The sequence below is a fragment of the Podarcis gaigeae genome, assembly GCF_964106915.1.
Source record: "Podarcis gaigeae genome assembly, chromosome: 7".
Taxonomy (NCBI): domain Eukaryota; kingdom Metazoa; phylum Chordata; class Lepidosauria; order Squamata; family Lacertidae; genus Podarcis; species Podarcis gaigeae.
The window spans coordinates 76,186,333-76,207,143 of NC_139683.1; the positions used below are offsets into that span (position 1 = coordinate 76,186,333).

Consider the following 20,811-nt stretch of genomic DNA (forward strand, 5'->3'; position numbering starts at 1 on the left):
CAGATAAACGCAAAGCTGAGGTTAATTAGAAGTTCCTGGTTTAATAACCGTCCATAAGTGGACCACTGAGATCAAAGAGAGGAAAAATCCAATTCTCTGCAAATGTAAAATTGCTTCTGTCCCTTCTGGAAGTGGTTTTTGCCTTCCACAGGTAACCAGGCAAATGGCTATTTTCAAGCCTGATTTCATCTCATGGATGTCAACCCTTTACATCTAGTCCTTCTATTTTCTTTTGGGTTATGCACTTAAAGTGGGGATTGAGGCCCATTGAATTCAACATGCCTTACTTCTGTTTACACATTAATCTTCTGGTTTGCCTATTGTCTACTGTTGGTCATTGATTTTGTCATTTGTTTCACTACATCCCATATACCAGTGCAAACCATGAATACCTGCACAACTTGCTTTTAAGCTTATTAGACTGGTGATGCTTCTGGGTTTTTAATAGGTTCCAAGTTTATTTTTTTGTAACTTTGGATTGTCCGGCCCTATAGCTGGGTACTTAGAAGCATCTACACATTTTTGTCTTGATTTGTGCTTTCTATGTTGCCTCTCCTGTAACAGCCTTGCAACTTATTAACCCACAAAAATACTTACTATCATCATGCCACACACTTGTCAATCACCTGAAATCACAATGAAGCCAGGTGAGCCATTTTTGCCTGCATGGATCTGAATCAAATAGTGTGGGTGCACAGCACTTTGTAAGTCTTGATGATCTGCTGTTCTTTGTCATTTGTAAAGCACTGAGCACAAGGCTTTGTAGGTAATGCCAACCAGATAGACAATAGTCTGTGCCCACAAACTCCCTTTTGGACCAGCCACAACTTTATTTGCCCCACAGATAGGCAGGTGGTTGTGGCTTGGCTGAAACAGCATCACTGACTAATTAGGCCTATGGGCCAGAGGTTTCTCACCACTGGCTTAGTTTTAAGGAAGCCAATTGATCCCTACCCCACATCCCCCAAAACAGTTATGTTTTTCTATTGAAATAAAAAGGAGAGGTGGGGGAACAGTAGCTCTTCACAGTTATAGAAGCTAACTACAGTGGAAGACAGGAGTTCCTGGCGTGCTCTGGTCCATGGGGTTACAAAGAGTCGAACACGACTAAACAACAACAGCATTACATGGAAATGCTTGTAACTAAGCCCTCAGGTCCTTTTTTTTTTAAATAAAAAGCATCTTTGTAAGAGGGTTATTTAGAACATAGAAACAGAATTGGGAGAGGGTACAGAACCCTTTGAGTGCAACTGGATGGCAGACTATTTTGTAAGAATCCAGGCTTGTTAATTTCTGTTTTTGTTCATCTCTAGTAGGTCACTGAAATGACATGCATTTTTGCAGGAGGTTGATGTCTTCACCAGAGAACATGCTAGCTTTTACAGAAACTAAGTACCCGTGTGACGCTGTTTGTATCATTCTTGTCTCTAGCAATAAGTATTAGATTAGGGACAAAGCTATTGTAGCTTAAGATGCTAAATTTAGAACATTAGCCAAGGGATTTCCACGTATCTCTTAATTCAATAAACATTTCAGAATGCATTTCTTTATCCCAAGAAGCTCTATAGGTTTTTTAAAAATAAATAAATCAGAAAGCGTCTCTCTATTCTGAATCACAATTTGTTCTGAACACCTGAAAAGGTCATTTCTATAATTCAGCATACGTTCCATTCAAGTCAATGGAATTCAAGGAACCTAACCATGTGCAGGACGGGAACACCATCTGAGACAAGTTATGCACTACTCTGTTCTTATGAAAACAGCTATAAGAATATAAGAGCTTTGCTGGAACAGACCAAAATCTAGTTCCACATCCTGCTTCTCAGCAGCAGCACAGCCGATGCCTCCATTAAGCCCACATGCAGGGCTTGAAAGCAATACCCACTCTTGCTTGTTTTCCCAGTTGCTGGTATAGAAAGGCGTACTGCCTCTGAAACTGGATAATAGCCACTGATAGGCCTATCCTGTGTGGATTTGTCTAATCTTTAAAATCCATCTAAGCCGGTGGCCATTACCACTTATTGTGCCAGGGAATTCCAGTATTATGTGAAATGCATTCTTTTGACTGTTCTAACCCTGCTGACCGCCAGTTTCTTTGCATTCTACACATGGACTTCTTACTCTCGTCTTTCTTTGCACGGTGCATAATTCCATTATACCCTTCCACTTATGCTTTCCCCACTCAGCTTAAAAAAATTCTGAAAGCTTTAGCTTTTCCTCATAGGGCTGGTTCTCTTGATAACCTTTGTTGTGTTTTTCTGCGCCTTCCTCTGCTTTTGGAGGCAGGGCAAGCAGCCTTATGCACATGTGCATAGATTGTACGACAGCATTGTGGTACTGCCAGTTTTCAAGCCTCTCCTAATGATCCTCATATGGAATTTGCCCATTTTCACAGCTGCTGCATGCAGAGTTGACGTTTTTACTGAGCTACCTTCCATGACCTAAAGATCTTTCCTAGTTGGTTACTTGGTTAATGCTGGCTTTTTTCCAGCTACTAGTCCCTGGGAGGCTGTGCAGATTTGGACAGGGGTCTGGGTTTGGAGTGCATGAAGGCAAACCGGCTCCAGTTTGGGTGGAGCCTTGCAACTCACTTTTGGGGGGAGTGTATGGGTTCTCCCAGACTAGGAACGATCAGTGAAGGTGCAAATAATGTTGGTTGCTAAGAGTACACTTTACCATCTAAGGCTTGTTTCAGACTGCTTTCTATTGAATTGTATTTTATTAGTTGTATTTTAAATTGCTGGTATTTTAGTTTTTGTAACTCGATTCCTCTGTGATTTTAATTATCTTTTTGTAAGCTTAATAAACATAAAGAAAATAAAGAAAAAACATCCCTGTGTTCCACAAGCACTCCATTGTTGTCTAACGGCTCAAATGCCATGCTGACTGGTTTCCTGCTTCTGACGTATTTACAAACATTTTATATTTTTGGTCTTAAACATTTTCTAAATATGTCCATCACATTATTTTATTTTTATTGCTTATTGTCAATTAGCATTTGCCAACATATTTGATCCTTTTTGTTTTTCTTATTTGGGCTTCCATTTTCACCTGAGGCACAGCTGCTGCACCTTTCTTCCCAGCCCTTGGACTGAACAGACATGAGGTTCCAGGTGGAAGGGAATAAGAAACATGCAGACACTGGGCTGTTCAATTGCAAGCAATTCGGGAGGGAGGGAGCTGGATTGAAATCCAGCCAAATTTTCTGAAAGCAGCCTTTTTATAACTTTCTTGCTTCTGGTTGTCAACTATATTTGCATCCTTTTGGATCTGTTGGCAGGCCTTGGGGGGTGGGGAGATCTGCACGGCCTGCCTGTTGGTACATTTCCTTGTTTGTTGCATATATTCTAGCTGAGCATTTGATTGATTGTTTTAAAATTTATTTCCAAGCGTCTTGGAAAAGAGCTAACCTCCGCTCTCTCAAAAGCTTCCTTTTCACTAACCTCTCACTTCTGAGATGTTTTGTCTTTTGAAATAAAGTGTGACACTGTTGAGCTTTTTTTGGCAGCTTTTCATGGACATACATTTTGAACTTGTTAGCACTTTGATCCCTGTTCTCAGTTGATTTGAGTACTCTGAAATCTTGTACTAGGCACTGGGCACCACTCAAGACTATGGCCAGGAAGGGTTCATGGGCCACTTCCAAGGCATAGTCATGGATTGCATCTGGAAACATTTTTCTGATTACTCAAGTGTGCATCTTCCTCAGTCAGTGTGAAAGAAGTTGAAGACACTGATTATTATAAAACTTTCTCCTTTGGATCCTGACTCCCCACCACCCATCTGAAGACCACTTTCACTGTTTTGATCAGGAGAGCAATAATATCTCTCTGGCATTAAATATTTTTTTTGCGTCTGGCACTTATACCCATAGTTCCTGTTTGTTCCTATTAGAAGTTTTCTAGTATGTTGCACTCCATGCCTTCTTTGGCATGCCCCCGCTAAGCCCTACACTACACCGTCTTTCCTATAGACATTGTATCCAGGGATGCTACAGTACTGATTCTCTACACTTTTCCAATATGCCTGTTAGATTTATATTCTCATTCAGCACCAAGTACTCTAACTTTCCCCCACCTTGCCTTAGAGGCTTCTAATATTACCCAGTTAAGCTCCCATCCATTGTGTCCCTCTCCAGATGTTTTTGAGGTCCACATTTTACCCCAAAGCCCCTTGACTTTTTAAAGCAGCTGCCATGCTCTTGGCTTGTATATAAAAATTGAAGGCTTCCTCTTATCAGCTGCCACTGATGACAGAAAAGACTCAGAGTGCTGGATGTCTAGTTGCTTTGCCCTGTGTCGTTCTTCCCCTCCAAGAAAAGTTGCAGGCACTGCATACTCTTGACAGGAGCAGCTCTTTCCTGAGGGAGAGGAGTAACTTCTAGCCTCTTTGTCTCTCTCCTTTCCACTGCTGGCTAGGAAAGGTAAGCTGCATGATAAGTATAAATGGAAAAGGCCAGCCAGGAATGATGACACCTTCCTGTTTGCAAGGAGATGTGCTCCTCTTAAGATGGGTATGGCAGTTGGGGCTCTCTTCTTCAGGAAAAGGCAAGCCAGGAGTCACTATTTCAAGCCTGTTTTGCCTCTCCTGCCTTTAGAGCAGGCGTGGGGAACCTTTGATCATCCAGATGTTACTAAACTAAAACTCCTGTCCCTAGTTCAGCAACATCTGGAGGGGCTAATGTTGCCTCACCTGCTCTAGAGGCAGCTAGTGGGAAGGAACTTCCATGATTTTCAAGAAATAAAGAAGGGATTTGGAGAACAGCTTTAGAAAATGATATCAAGCTGGTGGAGCCATGTTCTCCTTTTAGACTGCTTTTCCAGGATAGCAGCATAGCATCTTGCCCAGTTCTCTCTCTAGGAAGGAGTTCATTGAGATTGAAAATAACTGCAGTTATGTCATGAGCAATGTGTATCGAATCAATGGTAAATATTTATTTTGCCTTATTTCTAGGCTGCCCTTCAATACTAGGTTCTCAAGGTGGAGTACCTATTTATTAAAAAAACCCACAGATATAAAATTCAGTATTAAAAATTGGCATTAAAAATGAATGTAACAGAAAGCAGTGGTCACAGAAGTTCACCAGCAAAACTAGATAAAACCATGCTCCAAACAACTTATACTGCATGCTAGAATTTTTTTTTGGGGGGGGGGGCTTAAGCCTTTGCCTGATACCAGAATGTTATCAGTGTTGTCACCAGGCAGAGAGCAGAATATAAATCTCATTGAGAAAAAAGGAAGGAGGAGAGGAAATGAGAGCTAGTAAGGGCTCCTCACAAACATATGAAGCATTTTTGTGCAACTGTGAAGATAGAAACTTGAGTGTAATTAGTGTTTGAATGAATAACTGCTTTTTATAGTTGGGTGTAACATTTTCAACCATTTCTCCCAGATGTTAAAACTTGTCAGTTGGGGGCATCTGGTATTTCATTGACAAATCTCCCCTTTTCCTGCTCACCAGCATAAGAATAATCTGTATAGGCTGGTCTTTTTCCTGGTGTTTCACATTATATCACATAGCCTTACAGCAGCTATGTAATATGGACATTTTTATTACCAGGTCAGGGAAGGGGTTTGTGACACAAGTGTGAGACAGGTGCTGCCCTGCTTCACAAAACATAGAGGTTTGTGGCTGATGAGTCTTGACAGTGCTGGCGTAGTATAGTGACTAAGAGTTCTGTTAAGACTCACCAGCTATGATACTCTACCTTTTGTGGAGTAGGAAAGTGACATTTGTGTCATGAACCCATTGATTAGTCTCTGCAGTCTGATGATAATGGCCTGCTATACCTTTAACTCCCTAATTCCAGATTAACTCTGTTAGGCCTTTCTCCTTAATCAGTGACAGCCTTCTCCAAGCTAGTCAGCCCTTCAGATATTCAGTACCCCTCTCCCACCACACTCCCACATCATTCCCTGTGGTCAGGAATGATGGAGGGCACCAGCTTGGGGGGGGGGAGCTCTTTATAACTTTAAGTTACCTGACTTGCTCTTGTGCTTTCATATGGCAAGGAAACTTTATATATCTGCATGGTAAAATGGTATTTCTCTTCTCCTAGGTTCCTTGCACTGACTCCTTGGAGACTGTATCATCTAATTTCACATGTACTCCTTGGCGTTGTAATGCTGCAGATCATGCAGGATTTGGTCTTGTCTAGAGAAAGAGGTAAGACACTGCTTCAGTATCTGTTTAACATGCAAATGTTTATCAGCAATGTATGGAAACCTGTCAATATCCCTTTATCCTTCTAACTGCAGTACTAAAATTTTATGGTAAGCTTCTGTGAGGATTATGTTAAGTAGAAAGGTAGGTTAATATTATTAGCTTGCTAAAGAAAGACTTTCTGAACAGGGTCTCCTATTGCATACATTTATTCTTTGACATATTCAAATTCACCAGTCCCCTATAATATGTAGACCAAGACCACATTCTAGAGTTCTAGTATAGGTTTGTTTAAGTGCTCGTGTTTGCATAGTGGGATATGATTTTTTTCAGTAGAACATCAGGCCCCAATTTTGCATTTTTATAGTTTAGTTAATACAAGAGAATGTGTGCATATGCTATAAACATTGGACCATATGCGGAAAAATATCTTATTTATCCTTATCTTGTTTTCAGGTGCACAATTGTGGAGAAGCCTCACTGACCGGTAAGTGTTAGTGTTATATTGCTGGTGACTACTCAATATTAGAACTTTAAAATGGTATTGGGACATTAAACGCTTTAGCTCTAGAATAGATCTTACTTGTTGTCTAGATTAGCCTTTATTTATAGGACATTCTCCTGCCCATATTTCTGTATTGACAAGGTCCTTCTAGATACCCTCTAGGGATACCTAGAGCTTTGTAGCCTCTAGTCCTGTTAGTCTACTTGAAATATTTTAAGTATCCTCATCCCAAGCTTTATACGGGCTTGTACACCACAGCCAATACCTACAATATTGTAATTGCATTATGTGTGTGTGGCAGTTTGGTGCACAAAAAGGATAAAGTGAGATTTGCAATGTGGCTCATGCCTTAACCCAGCAGTGGAAGTATTGTGAATGAGCTATAGAACCATGTGCTCCATTTCCCCTGCCACCATTAATCACGGTTCAGCATTATGCCTGTACTTACGTCTTCATGATTAATGTTAACCAGTGTTCACTCCTAACTCAAAATCGAAAACCAGGTTTTCAGATTTCAATACACCATTGTGGTGCATTGCATTTGATCATGGTATACGCATGTGACCTTCTTGTTGACTTCAGATAAAATTCTACCTTTTTTCTTTTGTAGTTTCATGACTTAATATTTTAAGTGCATTTTATTTTCTGGTACAGTACATGTTAGTGCCAAGAATGTTAGATAGGTATCGAGGTGCAGGGCAGGGAATGAAGAAAGAGAAGGTGAGGGTTTATTTATATCTGAACACATCTGTATTGTCTGTTCCAACGTTGTACCATGTCTTTTTGTGGTACAGTGGTACCTCGGGTTACGTATGCTTCAGGTTACATACGCTTCAGGTTACAGACTCTGCTAACCCAGAAATAGTACCTCGGGTTGAGAACTTTGCTTCAGGCTGAGAACAGAAATCGTGCGGCGGCGGCGCGGTAACAGCGCGAGGTCCCATTAGCTAAAGTGGAGCCTCAGGTTAAGAAAAGTTTCAGGTTAAGAGCAGACCTCCGGAACGAATTAAGTACGTAACCAGAGGTACCACTGTACTTTTCATATTCCTGACACTCGTCAGTTGTGCTATCCTTTATTCTGTTATACAATATGTGAATGTTTCATCTGCTTACCACACTTTATGTGGGCTGCATTTTACCAATGGAGTGACCTGCAGGTATAAAAGAAACTTCTAGTCACAGATCAGCAATGATTTTGTGTGTGTGTGTGTGTGTGTGTGTGTGTGTCTACATGCACTTTCTCAGCCCCTTTCTGCCCCCTCCCATCTCTGCCTTCCATAGTTGTCAATACAGGGCACAACTGCAAGTGTTTTAGATAACAATATCCTTCAGAGAACATCTAACATTCATATTGTCTCACTAATTGGGCACATAGCTATGATTACCGTCATTAACAGAAGCTAAAAGAAAAAATGGACCCTTCCCATAGTTGTTTACTTTTGAACAAGTGGAAGCATGTCAGTTTGCTGGGGGTTTGCAGGCTCTTCCAGCTGTCTCTGCTTTTGGTTTTAAAGGAATGGGCCATATCTTTGGAAGCTGGTGTGAAGTTCCAGTAGAGGGCAGCAGAGTGTTTTTTCCCTTTCTTATTGTCTACGGTATTCCGATTTACTGGTTTTTGTAGATCGTGGTGGATCTCTGGCTCCCTTTCCTTAGTGTAGCTAAAACTCACCCCTGCCAGGCCCCCACGCCACGCCCTCCATTGCTATATGATCTCTGGAAGGGAAGACGGAGCTTTCTCTGTGCTGCTGTTTTGATCCATAGCAATCTTTTTGTGAGTGATTTTACCCCTTTGTCCCTTACCTTTAACCGCGCCCCCAAAATGAAACTTTCCCCCACAAAAAGCTTTTACGGGGCTTTTCTCCTCCCTAAAAAAAGCTGAACAACTTTGAGCTGAACCTCCAAAAAATGGCGATAGATCACTGCCAGTTTTTAATTCTGAAAGTAGATCAGTCTCTTGACAGTTGGCCACCCCTGCTGTAGAGCAATGTTTCCCAACCTTTTTCGATCGGGGCCCCTGCAGAATGGTTAATAAAAACCCCTTGTGTATATTTTAAATAACAAATTGGGGGCACATATCCTTTTAGGTGGCCAGATATGTTTCACTGTGTTAAAAGGGAAAGATTTGGAAATCTTTATCCTTGCAAATAGAAATCCCACTCTCAACCTGATATTAATGGAACTCTTGGAACTGGAATCCTGAGAGTAAGTAACATAAAGCGTATACAAAAACAATCCAAGTGTGGCACCTTAAAGACCTAAGAAATGTATTGTGGCAGAAGCTTTTTTAGAGTCAATACTATTTTATCAGATGCATTAGTGAATTCTTAGTTGGTGGGTATATAAAGGAGACGGGGACGCAGGTGGCGCTGTGGGTTAAAGCCTCAGCGCCTAGGACTTGCCGATCGAAAGATCGGCGGTTCGAATCCCTGCGGCGGGGTGCGCTCCCGCTGCTCGGTCCCAGCGCCTGCCAACCTAGCAGTTCGAAAGCACCTCTGGGTGCAAGTAGATAAATAGGGACCGCTTACCAGCGGGAAGGTAAACGGCGTTTCCGTGTGCGGCTCTGGCTCGCCAGAGCAGCGATGTCACGCTGGCCACGTGACCCGGAAGTGTCTCCGGACAGCGCTGGCCCCTGGCCTCTTGAGTGAGATGGGCGCACAACCCCAGAGTCTGGCAAGACTGGCCTGTACGGGCAGGGGTACCTTTACCTTTACCTTTATATAAAGGAGACAATGGTAAGGCGAAGTTGAATGGCACGGAGATGCAAACATGAAATTGGTGATAATTAGAGCTTAAATATATGTTAGGTAGGCACACATTTGAACCTCTTACAGTACCAGCTTGCTGAGGTAATTGTATTAGCACCTATAGTGTGCCAAGGAACCATTGAAACAGACATGGATAGCATAGATAACCAGATATTTGGTAAGGTAATTTAACACAGGTAGTGTGATTTAACACAGGTAGAAATGGAGGCAGTGACAGATTTTACCTTCTTGGGCTCCATGATCACCTCAGATGGTGACAGTAGTCACGAAATTAAAAGACGCCTGCTTCTTGGAAGAAAAGCGATGACAGACCTAGACAGCATCTTAAAAAGCAGAGACATCACCTTGCCAACAAAGGTCTGTATAGTTAAAGCTATGGTTTTCCCAGTAGTGATGTATGGAAGTGAGAGCTGGACCATAAAGAAGGCTGATCACCGAAGAATTGATGCTTTTGAATTATGGTGCTGGAGGAGACTCTTGAGAGTCCCATGGACTGCAAGAAGATCAAACCTCTCCATTCTTAAGGAAATCAGCCCTGAGTGCTCACTGGAAGGACAGATCCTGAAGCTGAGGCTCCAATATTTGGCCACCTCATGAGAAGAGAAGACTCCCTGGAAAAGACCATGATGTTGGGAAAGATGGAGGACACAAGGAGAAGGGGACGACAGAGGACGAGATGGTTGGACAGTGTTCTCGATGCTACCAGCATGAGTTTGACCAAACTGTGGGAGGCAGTGGAGGACAGGAGTGCCTGGCGTGCTCTGGTCATGGGGTCACGAAGAGTCGGACACGACTAAATGACTAAACAGCAACAGTGTGATTTTTAAAAAATCACCTTTGCCTTGATTTGACCCATGGGTGAGGGCATTGGACTTCCTGATGAATTGTTTCGTGTTCACCTGTTTCATGTTGTTCACCTGTTTCATGTTGTATTCTTCCTCTGAAGCTCCTTTACTCCTAGGAGTTTGACTCTTGTATTTTGCCTCTGGAAATATGTCCAAATGAATTCTTTGCGTAAATGTAATGGCAGAGGGGGTGCTTTTCTGGCGTGTTTTCATTGCTACAACAACATAGCTCAGAACAGCAACTGTGGAGACCTGGTACTCTATCAGACTCCTTTTCAAGCTGATGCATATAAATTTATATCCACCAGTTCCTCCTCCTTCTCCTTTATTTTGTTCATTATCTTCCTACCTCTGTTGAAAACACAAGGCTGGAATTTAAATACTTCCACAAAGATCTAAGATTCACAGGAACACGATTTAATGAATAGAAGCCTCTTTCCCATTGTTTAAGAAAGGTGTGGTATGTTTGTTTTTTAAACTTGTACATTTTTATTTGAACTTCAGTTACATTTTTTATATGTTATCTATTAACTGTTTACAGAAAATGGAAAATCTTACTAAAGTTCAGTGAGGAAGAAACAAGGTTTTGATTTGTTTGTAGGCAAAGACTGGCTTTGTTGAAGTTTGAAAGATTATCATGTGGCTGTTGGATTTTTAATAGTCGGAAAAGTGTGAGAGAGTGAGGCTTGTGAAGTACAAAAGGGTAGAGCCCAGAATGGCTATTGCTGGAGAATAAAAATGTAGCCTTGTGACCTTTTCTTGTATCCTGGTTTTCGAAACACAAGCATTGGATTACAAAACACTCTATGGGAATTATTTACAGAAGGCACAAGAACCTGGAACAGCAGCAGCTGAGGTTCATGTGCAAACATCCGGGTTATGACGACATGGAGGGTGTGCTTCCCCAGCAGCACTTCTGATTAGTCACTAACTTCAGCAGGAATGTCCTGGAACAAGCTTATCAAAGCATGTGAACACATCAGCAGAATAACATGTTTATTTCCTTTCAAGAGTTTCAGCATCCCCTCTGCTCGTATGCAGCATTGTGTTTTATGCAGCTCTGCATAGAAGCACAGCACATTGCAACACAGTTTCTGTGAAGCCATTTCCCTAGAAAACGGTAGAGATCCAATGTGTTTATGTGCCATAAATCACTTACGACTTTGAAGTGGTGCACTGTTTCTGTTTGTAGCACGTTCCCTACTATAATCCGCTATAGAAAACAACAGCGCCTGTCCTTGCTTAAGCTCTCGGCAGCATTCCCTGCAAGCCCTTCTCCCTAATCCCAGTGTCTGCAAGACTGATTTTAGCTTGGGATCTTTTTATACCTGAATATGTAGCAAGCACTCATGTGTTTGCCAGTCTTTGGTGGCCTGTGGGCACAGCTGCAGACTGGAGAAACTGTTGTGAGCACCACATGCAAAAACACATTACAAGTACACACTGCAGCCTACTCTATTGGCTACAAAAATACTGTTTTAAACCTAGCTTGGGGAGGGGTGGAGAAACGGACCATGTGAGCAACAGGAAAGTTTATTTATTTATTGAATTTCTTACCTTTCAGCATAAGGACCCCTGGTGGGTAACTATAAATATAATATAAAAGTATAAAAAGGTAAAACTTTGAAAACAATAAAACAACCAAAACCATTCCAAATGGAGCGGAACCGTGTGAATTCGACAAAAGAGGTGGATCCCAGAAAACACAGTACAGTGGTACCTGGGGTTAAGTACTTAATTCGTTCCGGAGGTCCGTTCTTAACCTGAAACTGTTCTTAACCTGAAGCACAACTTTAGCAAATGGGGCCTCCTGCTGTCGCTGTGCCGCCAGAGCACGATTTCTGTTCTCATCCTGAAGCAAAGTTCTTAACCCGAGGTACTATTTCTGGGTTAGCAGAGTCTGTAACCTGAAAGGTATGTAACCCGAGGTACCACTGTACCTAAAATGTCAAAAGACCACAGTAGAGATGTGTCTCTTTAGCATAACAAAAGCTGTACAATATTGATTCTTCAGAGTAAGCTTGGGGGCGGGGGGACTCAGCAGCACAGCAGTATCCGGAGAAAGGGAGCAATTGGCTGTAGGGAGGCACTTCCACAATTTAGGAACTAAACTGCCGCAGAAAAAGCAGTCTCCCAGCCCACCATGCACCACACTTCTGAGGATAGTAGAATTACCCTCTTGGGACTCGGGTGGTGTTATGGACTAAACCACTGAGCCTCTTGGGCTTGCTGATCAGAAGGTTGGTAGTTCGAGTCCCCACGACGGGGTGAGCTCCCATTGCTCTGTCCCAGCTCCTGCCAACCTGGCAGTTTGAAAGCACAGCAGTACAAGTAGATAAATAGGTACCGCTGCGGCGGGAAGGTAAACGACGTTTCTGTGCGCTCTGTGTTCCGTTGTGCCAGAAGCGATTTAGTCCTGCTGGCCACATGACACAGAAAGCTGTCTATGGACAAACGCCGACTCTCTTGGCCTGAAAGTGAAATGAGCACCACAACCCCATAGTCACGTTTGACTGGACTTAACCGTCCAGGGGTCCTTTACCTCCTTTTACCTTTAGAATCACCCTCTGAAAATCTTAACACCCAATAAGATCAGAAGGAATGAAGATGGTCCTACATAAAAGGCCTCTGCAGGTGCCACATGATCTGTCCCCATGTACAGAATGCTACACAACCTTTCTGATATAAAGCTTTGTTATGAAATGTTTAATACCCAAATGTCTGTTTTGAAATATTGCTGTAATAACTGTCATATTCTCAACATGTATAGAATAGTTTAAGGTCTTTTCTTCTATGATGAGAAGTAGCTGATTTGTAGTTGGTTTCCAGAATGCAGTGGAGGATTTATCCACTGATATTAGCAGTGGTTTAGCTGGCATATTGATCAGCTTTTGGCCTAGGAATCCTTTTAGCACTCCTTCAGAGGGAGATTGCCAAGAAGATGATTGGCTTGGAAACAGAGTAGATAAACGTGTGGTAATAGTGACATGCTGGAGCCATAGAGTCCCATTGTGCAGCCTATATGGTGCAAATGGTAAAGAGGCATTTTTTTCCACTGCTGTTCTGTCCTATGGAGCGCTGCTGCACAAATCTCTTCCACGTGTCTGTTGCAATCCACACTGTACCTGTTAGAAGCAGAGTTACCTACAGACTGTTGTGAAGTGTTTACTAGGAATTTACAAACCTCCTCCAAATCAGTAGATTGATGTGAATATTTTTTTTAAAACTCTTTAAAGTATATTTCATATTATTCTCCTTCTGATTATTATGAGCAAAAACAGAAGTCCCTCATTATAACTATAACTGTAATTGACAGGACCTGTAGTTTATCCCTGGCACAAATATGCCCATACTGTTTGGAAACTAAATTCCCTTTCATAGATATATTTCCCTTAAGGAAAATTTTTATCAGTTTACATGGAAAGCCCCTTCTGTAGCCAGTAGCACGCTGCTGTTGACACTTAGAAACAACAATTTAGAAGACCACATTTTCTAAGTGTTTCAGAGGACAGGTCTAATAATATCTGCATTAGTGATTCAGGCCAACTGTGTGACCGACTTGGGTGGTTCCTTTCTTTCCTTTCTGGACGTGAATAGGGTTTGATTTTCAGGGATGCTTTTTTGGACACCATGGCAACGATCATGTGTTGCTAGAGCATTTCTGTTCCAGCTGGCTTTCTACAGGATCTGAGAATCATGTTATAGTTGCTTGTATTACTCCTGCATACTACTGATATTTTGGTGTTTTTAGCATAATTTCATGTCTAACTTTTAAAGGCACATATATTTAGCTATTTAGCTTTGTATTTCCATTACAGTAGTGCTGCCCTTTTTGAAAGGGCATGGTGTTAAGCAAACAAAGAAACAATAATGCTTCCAGATATGCTTCTTCAGCCTTGATAAATAATTAAGCTTGCAGTGTAGCAGTGGCCCCAAAGGTGGTCACCTTGCAGTGCTTGCAGGAAAAATGAAGAATGAAGTTCCAAGTCCCAGAACTTCACAGGAAAGTTTTTCTAGTGCCTTCATTGCTCTGTTACACTTCTTTCTGTAACAAATTCAGAGAATGTGCTAGTGCGGCAAATTAGGTATTTACCTGTTTATATTCTAATAAAATTGAATGGATTAAGTTTCAAGTAAGCATAATTTAAAGAACTTAAAATGGTAGGAGTTGGATAACTTAAGTCCTATTGAGTTTAATGGGAGAATTAAGTGCTACCCTAAATCTCTCCACTAGAATTTAATGTGCTTATTCTTGGCTGGATTATGCCAAGTCTTTGCAGTTTCATGTGTGTTTCTCTGAGGTCTTAATATATACGCAAACAACTCTGCTTTCATACAGAACTTCATTTTCTTAAAAATTAATAATTAACCTTGGTATGTTACCACTAAGATAATGTCTCCTGGTTGAGGCTGACTTCAAGGCTCCTTGAACATGATGAATTCTCTGTGAATATGGGCTGACTCAATCTTTGTACAGTTGGAAGTTGAGCTGCATGCATTTGAATTAAATGTGCAAAACCTGTTTCCAACATTGTTGTGAATAAGGAAACCTATGTTTAATGAGGAGCTTTCTGTGTGCATTAGAGACCTGTCAGAATAAATGTATTATAATAATACAGGAGTAGTATCATCATCATCATTAATTTACTAATCATCTTCTGAACAGCCTTGATGTATACTGAAGATAATTAAAAAACAGTTAAAAACACAAGAACAGCAAATACATTTCCAAAAAAATGTAGAAGAAATGCCATGTAAAATATCTCTGTTTTTAGAGCATTTGAAGGTGAGAACAGCTGAAACCATTCCAAATAATCAGGACCATGCAGTGCATGTTGCAAACGCTACATTTGAATTGGTTCAGTTGAACCAATTACAACAAATTTTGCCTGTGAAGTAGATGGACATTATGTTAAGGCAGCCTAGATTCACTTGGTCATAGCAGTTTGCTTGTGCGATGGATTTATTTGCTGCTACCATTGTCACAGTATAGTTTTGTCTGCTTCGTTGTACTACTTCTAGGCAAGTTGTCTGCTCCTCTAATCATCTTTAAGCCAGTGGTACACAGTGATGGTAGAAGAGAATGCCTGAGAGCAGCTGTGCCTAGCTATCAAGATCAGAGGACGAAAATTAGCCAGCGTTTGGAAATATAATAGGCCAACTGAGTAGATCCACCACCACAAAAGAGGCATAGGAGATCAGAGATCTGCACTCTCAGAAGGCAGATGATTCAGTTGGCGCCATGTGCAAAAGCTAGGCTACTAACTGGGACCAGTCAGAGGAAACCTATCTCAGCAGTTCTTAAACAGTTGCACTGGCTGCTGGTCCATTTCTAGAGGCTGCTCAAAATGCTGGTGATCACCTCTTAAAGCACAAATTAGTTTTATACGCATGTACCTCAAGGATTCTGTTGAACCTGCTTGAATGCTCCATTTTTCACCAGTGCCCCAGGTGATGAGCAGGGAGAGGGCACTTTATGTGGAATGGTTGCCTAGCACCAAGTTTGATGCCTCACTCCTAAAAAGCAGGAGTGAGTTATCTGCTTCCTCTCTCCCAGTATGCCAGTTTGTAGGCTATGTTAAGTCAGCTGTTGAACACCCTTGCCCTGCTGAGCAGGAATTGAGCATGGGAACTTGCTATTGAAATTTCCAGTTTCTCTGACCTACCTGCAAGGCAAAGTACTCTAAGCCCAGTTCTGAAATTGCAATCCTGATTGACTGCTCATGTAGTCTGTTGTAATAGGCTTCCTGACAATGCAAATTATATGTCTCTTTTTTAAAAAAAATATTTTTATTAATTTTAAGAAATACAGAAAAAAGAATAAAGAATAGTTATAAGAAAATAGAATAGAAGAATAACAAATTTCCATGTTCTTTTTCCATCCAATCTAAAGGACTTCCCCACATCCTCCAAACCCTACGTTCCCTGTCATATAAAACATCAGCAATTTGTTAACTTATTTCAAAACTTATTGTATCTTCCATTTTATCATGTTCCCTAATTTCAATTTTACTGTAACCCAATTCTTGTATGCTTTGTATTAAACACAATAAAGTTATTTCATTATTTTACCTCTAAATTCTTGTGTCTTAATTTTCATTTCATTAACTTACATTTGCTGAAGCTAGAGTTTCCTGAAAGGTGCATTTTTTTTAACATTCATACAGCTTATAGTGTTTTTTCAAATAGTCCTTAAACTTTTTCCAGTCCTCCTCAATTGTTTCTTCTCCCAAGTCTCGGATTCTGCCAGTCATTTCAGCCAATTCCATATAGTCCATCAACTGTGATTGCCATTCCTCCAGCGTGGGTAAATCTTGTGTCTTCCAGTGTTTTGCAATCAGGATCCTTGCTGCTGTGGTAGCGTACATGAAAAAAGTTCTGTCCTTCTTAAACACTCTCTGGTCTACCATGCCCAGGAGGAAGGCCTCTGGTTTCTTAGGTAAGGTAAACCTCAGTACCTTTTTTAGTTCATTATGGATCATTTCCCAGAAGGCCTTCACTTTCGGGCAGGTCCACCAGAGATGAAAGAATGTCCCTTCTGCCTCTCCACATTTCCAACATTTATTGTCAGACAAATGGTATATCTTAGCTAGCTTGACTGGGGTCATGTACCACCGGTATACCATTTTCATAATATTTTCCTTCAAGGCAGTGCATGCCGTAAATTTCAAACCGGTGTTCCATAACCTTTCCCAGTCTACAAACATAATGTTATGCCCCACGTCCTGAGCCCATTTTATCATAGCGGATTTGACTGTCTCATCCTGTGTATTCCACTTAAGCAGCAAGTTATACATTCTCGAAAGTAGTTTACTTTTTGGCTCTAACAATTCAGTCTCTAGTTTCGATTTTTCCACCTGGAATCCAACCTTTTTATCTATTTTAAAGACCTCCTGAATTTGCGCATAGTGCAGCCAGTCTCGTACCTTAGTTTTCAGTTTTTCCAAGCTCAGCAACCTCCAATTGTCTCCAATTTTTGCAAATTATATGTCTCATCCCATCTAATAATGTCCAGCGATTATACTTAGTTCCTTGTTTAATCTGAATCACAAAGATTGGGAAACTGTATAACCATAAAAATCGGAGAAAGAAATTGAAACCAATGGCCACATAAGAATGAAGCTGTGCCCTTGAGTCTGACTTTGAGGTTCCATTGGCCCAAAGAAGGTGTGGAATGCCTTCTGGAGAGAGAACTCTTGTTTCATGAGCTTCAAAAAGTAGCCAAAGATCAAATAGCTAAATTCATACTGAACCTACAAAAGGCAACTTTTTCCATAAGTGACTCTGACAAAGCATTGTATTGGGTAGCTTGTCGTTGCATCTGTAAATAGGATTTTATTTACTGTGGTCAGCCTGACAGTGTACACTTAGACTAAGAATGGTTTACAATCCAATGTAGGCATCTAGAGACGCATATTAAAGTAGACATAATTCTGACTTGTATGTGGTAGTAAAATTACCTGTTGTTCGTGGTGTGCTGCTAGCAGTAACCAGAACTGCACTTTCTCACATGCAGATACCAGATGATGCCATATTCACATGACACATTTAAAGCACTATGATACCACTTTAAACAGCCATGTTGTTGTTTAGTTGTTCAGTCATGTCCGACTATTCGTGACCCCATGGGCTAGAGCATGCCAGGCACTCCCGTCTTCCACTGCCTCCCGCAGTTTGGTCAAACTCATGTTAGTACTTTCGAGAACACTGGCCAACCATCTTGTCCTCTGTCATCCCCTTCTCCTTGTGCCCTCCATCTTTCCCAACATCAGAGTCTTTTCCAGGGAGTTTTCTCTTCTCATGAGGTGGCCAAAGTATTGGAGCCTCAGCTTCACGATCTGTCCTTCCAGTGAGCACTCAGGGCTGAATTCCTTAAGAATGGATAGGTTTGATCTTCTTGCAGTCCATAGCTTCCCCCAAAGAATTCTGAGAGCTGTGGTTTGTTAAGGGTCCTAAGCAGGCATAGGCAAACTCTGGCCCTCCAGATGTTTGGGACTACAATTCCCATCATTGCTGACCACTGGTCCTGTTAGCTATGGATGGTGATAATTGTTGTCCCAAACATCTGGAGGGCCATAGTTTGCCTATGCCTGGTCCTGGGAGTTGTTAGGAGGCCCCTATTCCACTTGCAGAGTTAAATTGTCAAAGTGGTTTAAGAATCAGTACTTCTTCACAGGTTCTCTTCTGAGAATTGTAGCTCTGAGAATGAAATAGGGGAGCGTGGCCTGACTGCCTACCATGTTGCTGCTTCTTTTAGTGAACAGAAGCTAGAACACTCAATATTCAATCGCTATAGAGGTTTCAAAAGCACACTTTTCAGTTTACTTCAAGGGGTTCCTTTTTGAGGTGGGAGCGGGTTGTCAAGCGTAGGTGTGTGCAAATACCAAACCACTTTTTCCAGCAATTTGGTATGTTTTATGCTTTAATCGGATAACTTGCATGTCTCTGCACAACCTCATTCCTGTTTTATCCAATGAAGTGAAAATGGCTCTCACTTGGAAAACAATATAGAAATGTTAATGCAGCTGAAAATTCAGAGTGAGAATCCACTTGAGGTGGCAGGGAACATGGCATTCCCTGCCCCACAGTGACTGTGCCTGCTGCTATCCCATGCATCTCATAGTAGTAATTGTCACTATCTATTGGTCATGGAAGCGCTGCTAGGAGTCAATACTAACGGCTGCCAAAAGTTCATTAATATGGGGCTGTGATGTGAGAAGGCTGCTCTTATCTTGTCCCTGCTGACATAATTTGGAGCAGTTGGTGAATTTTTCAAGCCTGTCAAGCATCCAATTGTTTACGAGGATGATACTCAAATGTTATACTGCTTTCTTGTGTTTTGCTTTTGTTGGCTATCTCTTGCGTGCTGACCATCTGCTACTAAACACAAATCTTGAGCTACTCTGCCTGTCACATGGAAAGAAGGGACCATGTTAGGAAATGGCTTTTCTCATTTGAGAACATGCCAAGTGAAATGTTCATGTGCTGCTGCTGCTGTTCCGAGAAGGAAGCCACATTTACTTGGAAAAAATGTAGAACCTCCCATGACATCACCTCCTTATGATGTCACTGGATCATAAGAGGCTAGTATGGGAGCAGGGAGGCTGTATGCTAGCAGTGTGACTGGTAGAGGTGGCCAGAAAAATATTAGCCAAAAACTGAGCTTGGGTTGGTAAAGGTAAGATGAAAGTGTAAGGTGATAAATGTAAGTTGTCATTATTTTTTCCACGAGGCTGGCATAGCAAGCAAAAGAGGAGAAGGCAAGGCTCCAAACTAGTCGGGCAGATAAAGGTTAATAACTGGGTAGTGGTTACTGCTCACATGACCATAAAAGTGTTGGCTTCTGGACAGTGCTTGCCGCCTAGGAGCCTGTCACAGTATTTGGAATAAGGTGTGACTTGTTTATTCGTGGAATTAGCCAATCAAAATAGTACACTGTGAACTTCATTCAAGATAAGCAGGCACTTAGGATGTGTGTAAATATACCCTGTACCAGAGGGACTTAACAGGAGCCACAAAAGGAGACTCATAGACTGGATTTCTTCAAGCTCAAAGGAAGACTGACAAACTTTCCTTGAGCATTGGATTTACACTTAAAAGAGACAAAAAGTTAGGAATGTCGGAAAGTGAGGACCTTGGACCGAGCGAAAGGTACTGTAGTTTTCTTTTCTGGAATTTTGTGGTTTGGCTTCTTTGATTCTTAGCATAGGAATGCCCACTGATTTTTTGCCGTAGCTCTCCTATAAATTCACACCTGTGGAAATGTGTATAAAGTTTCTTGCATGGCAATAATAGTGCAAACAGCCATGTTTTTGAGCTTATGATAATAACAACATTTCATTCTGTAACTTCTAAAAAGTCACTGCCCATGCTTGTCCTCCAATGAAGCTGCCAACAGAAGAGACTTGAAATGTCAGAGACACAAATAACTCCAGTGTAGTCTGTTATTGACAGATATGTAATGTATTACTACTAGAAAGGGCACAGTGTTCCTGTGAGAAATGCCTGTGGAATACTTCCTTCAGGTCAGAGCTTAAGTCTATATCAGGCTGTAACAAAAAAAAATTAAGGCAGGGGTGGATGAGCTGTGTCCCTCCAGATGTTGTTGGCCTTCAACTCCCCATTATCCCTGACCATTGGTCATGCTGGCTGGGACAGACAGAACTGTAATCCAGCAACATCTGGAAGGCCGCAGGTTAGCCTGCTGTAAGGGTGTAAAACAAAGGTGGGGAACCTGTCACCCTCCAAACATAACTCCCAGCAACCCCAGTCAGTATTTTTCAGTGGATGATGGGAGTTGTAGTCCAATAACTTTTGGAAGGGCAAATGTTTCCCACCCATGATATAAAACGTATTGTTGATTCTATCGCATTTTCTTCTGAATCAGTATAATTCTCAAGAGCCCAATTTCTGTCCCCCTCACATAAACACCCATATATATTTACAGAAAATCTGAGACTAGAAAAGGTAATATATCTGAGTACCCATCCTATTAGATCAGTGAAATCAAAACCAAAAGAATAGAGCTAAATA

At 41.5% G+C, this 20,811-nt stretch overlaps 1 protein-coding gene across 2 annotated transcripts in view; it reads left to right on the plus strand.

Annotated features, from left to right (window-relative positions):
- The window catches only part of RETREG1 (reticulophagy regulator 1), a 48,027-nt gene that overhangs the window by 9,581 nt on the left and 17,635 nt on the right, over nucleotides 1-20,811 (plus strand). For both annotated transcript variants that reach the window (XM_083747371.1, XM_083747370.1), the window contains exons 2-3: nucleotides 6,060-6,166; nucleotides 6,620-6,650. In XM_083747371.1, the coding sequence (XP_083603497.1) occupies nucleotides 6,060-6,166; nucleotides 6,620-6,650 (138 nt within the window). The remainder of the gene's footprint in view (nucleotides 1-6,059; nucleotides 6,167-6,619; nucleotides 6,651-20,811) is intronic.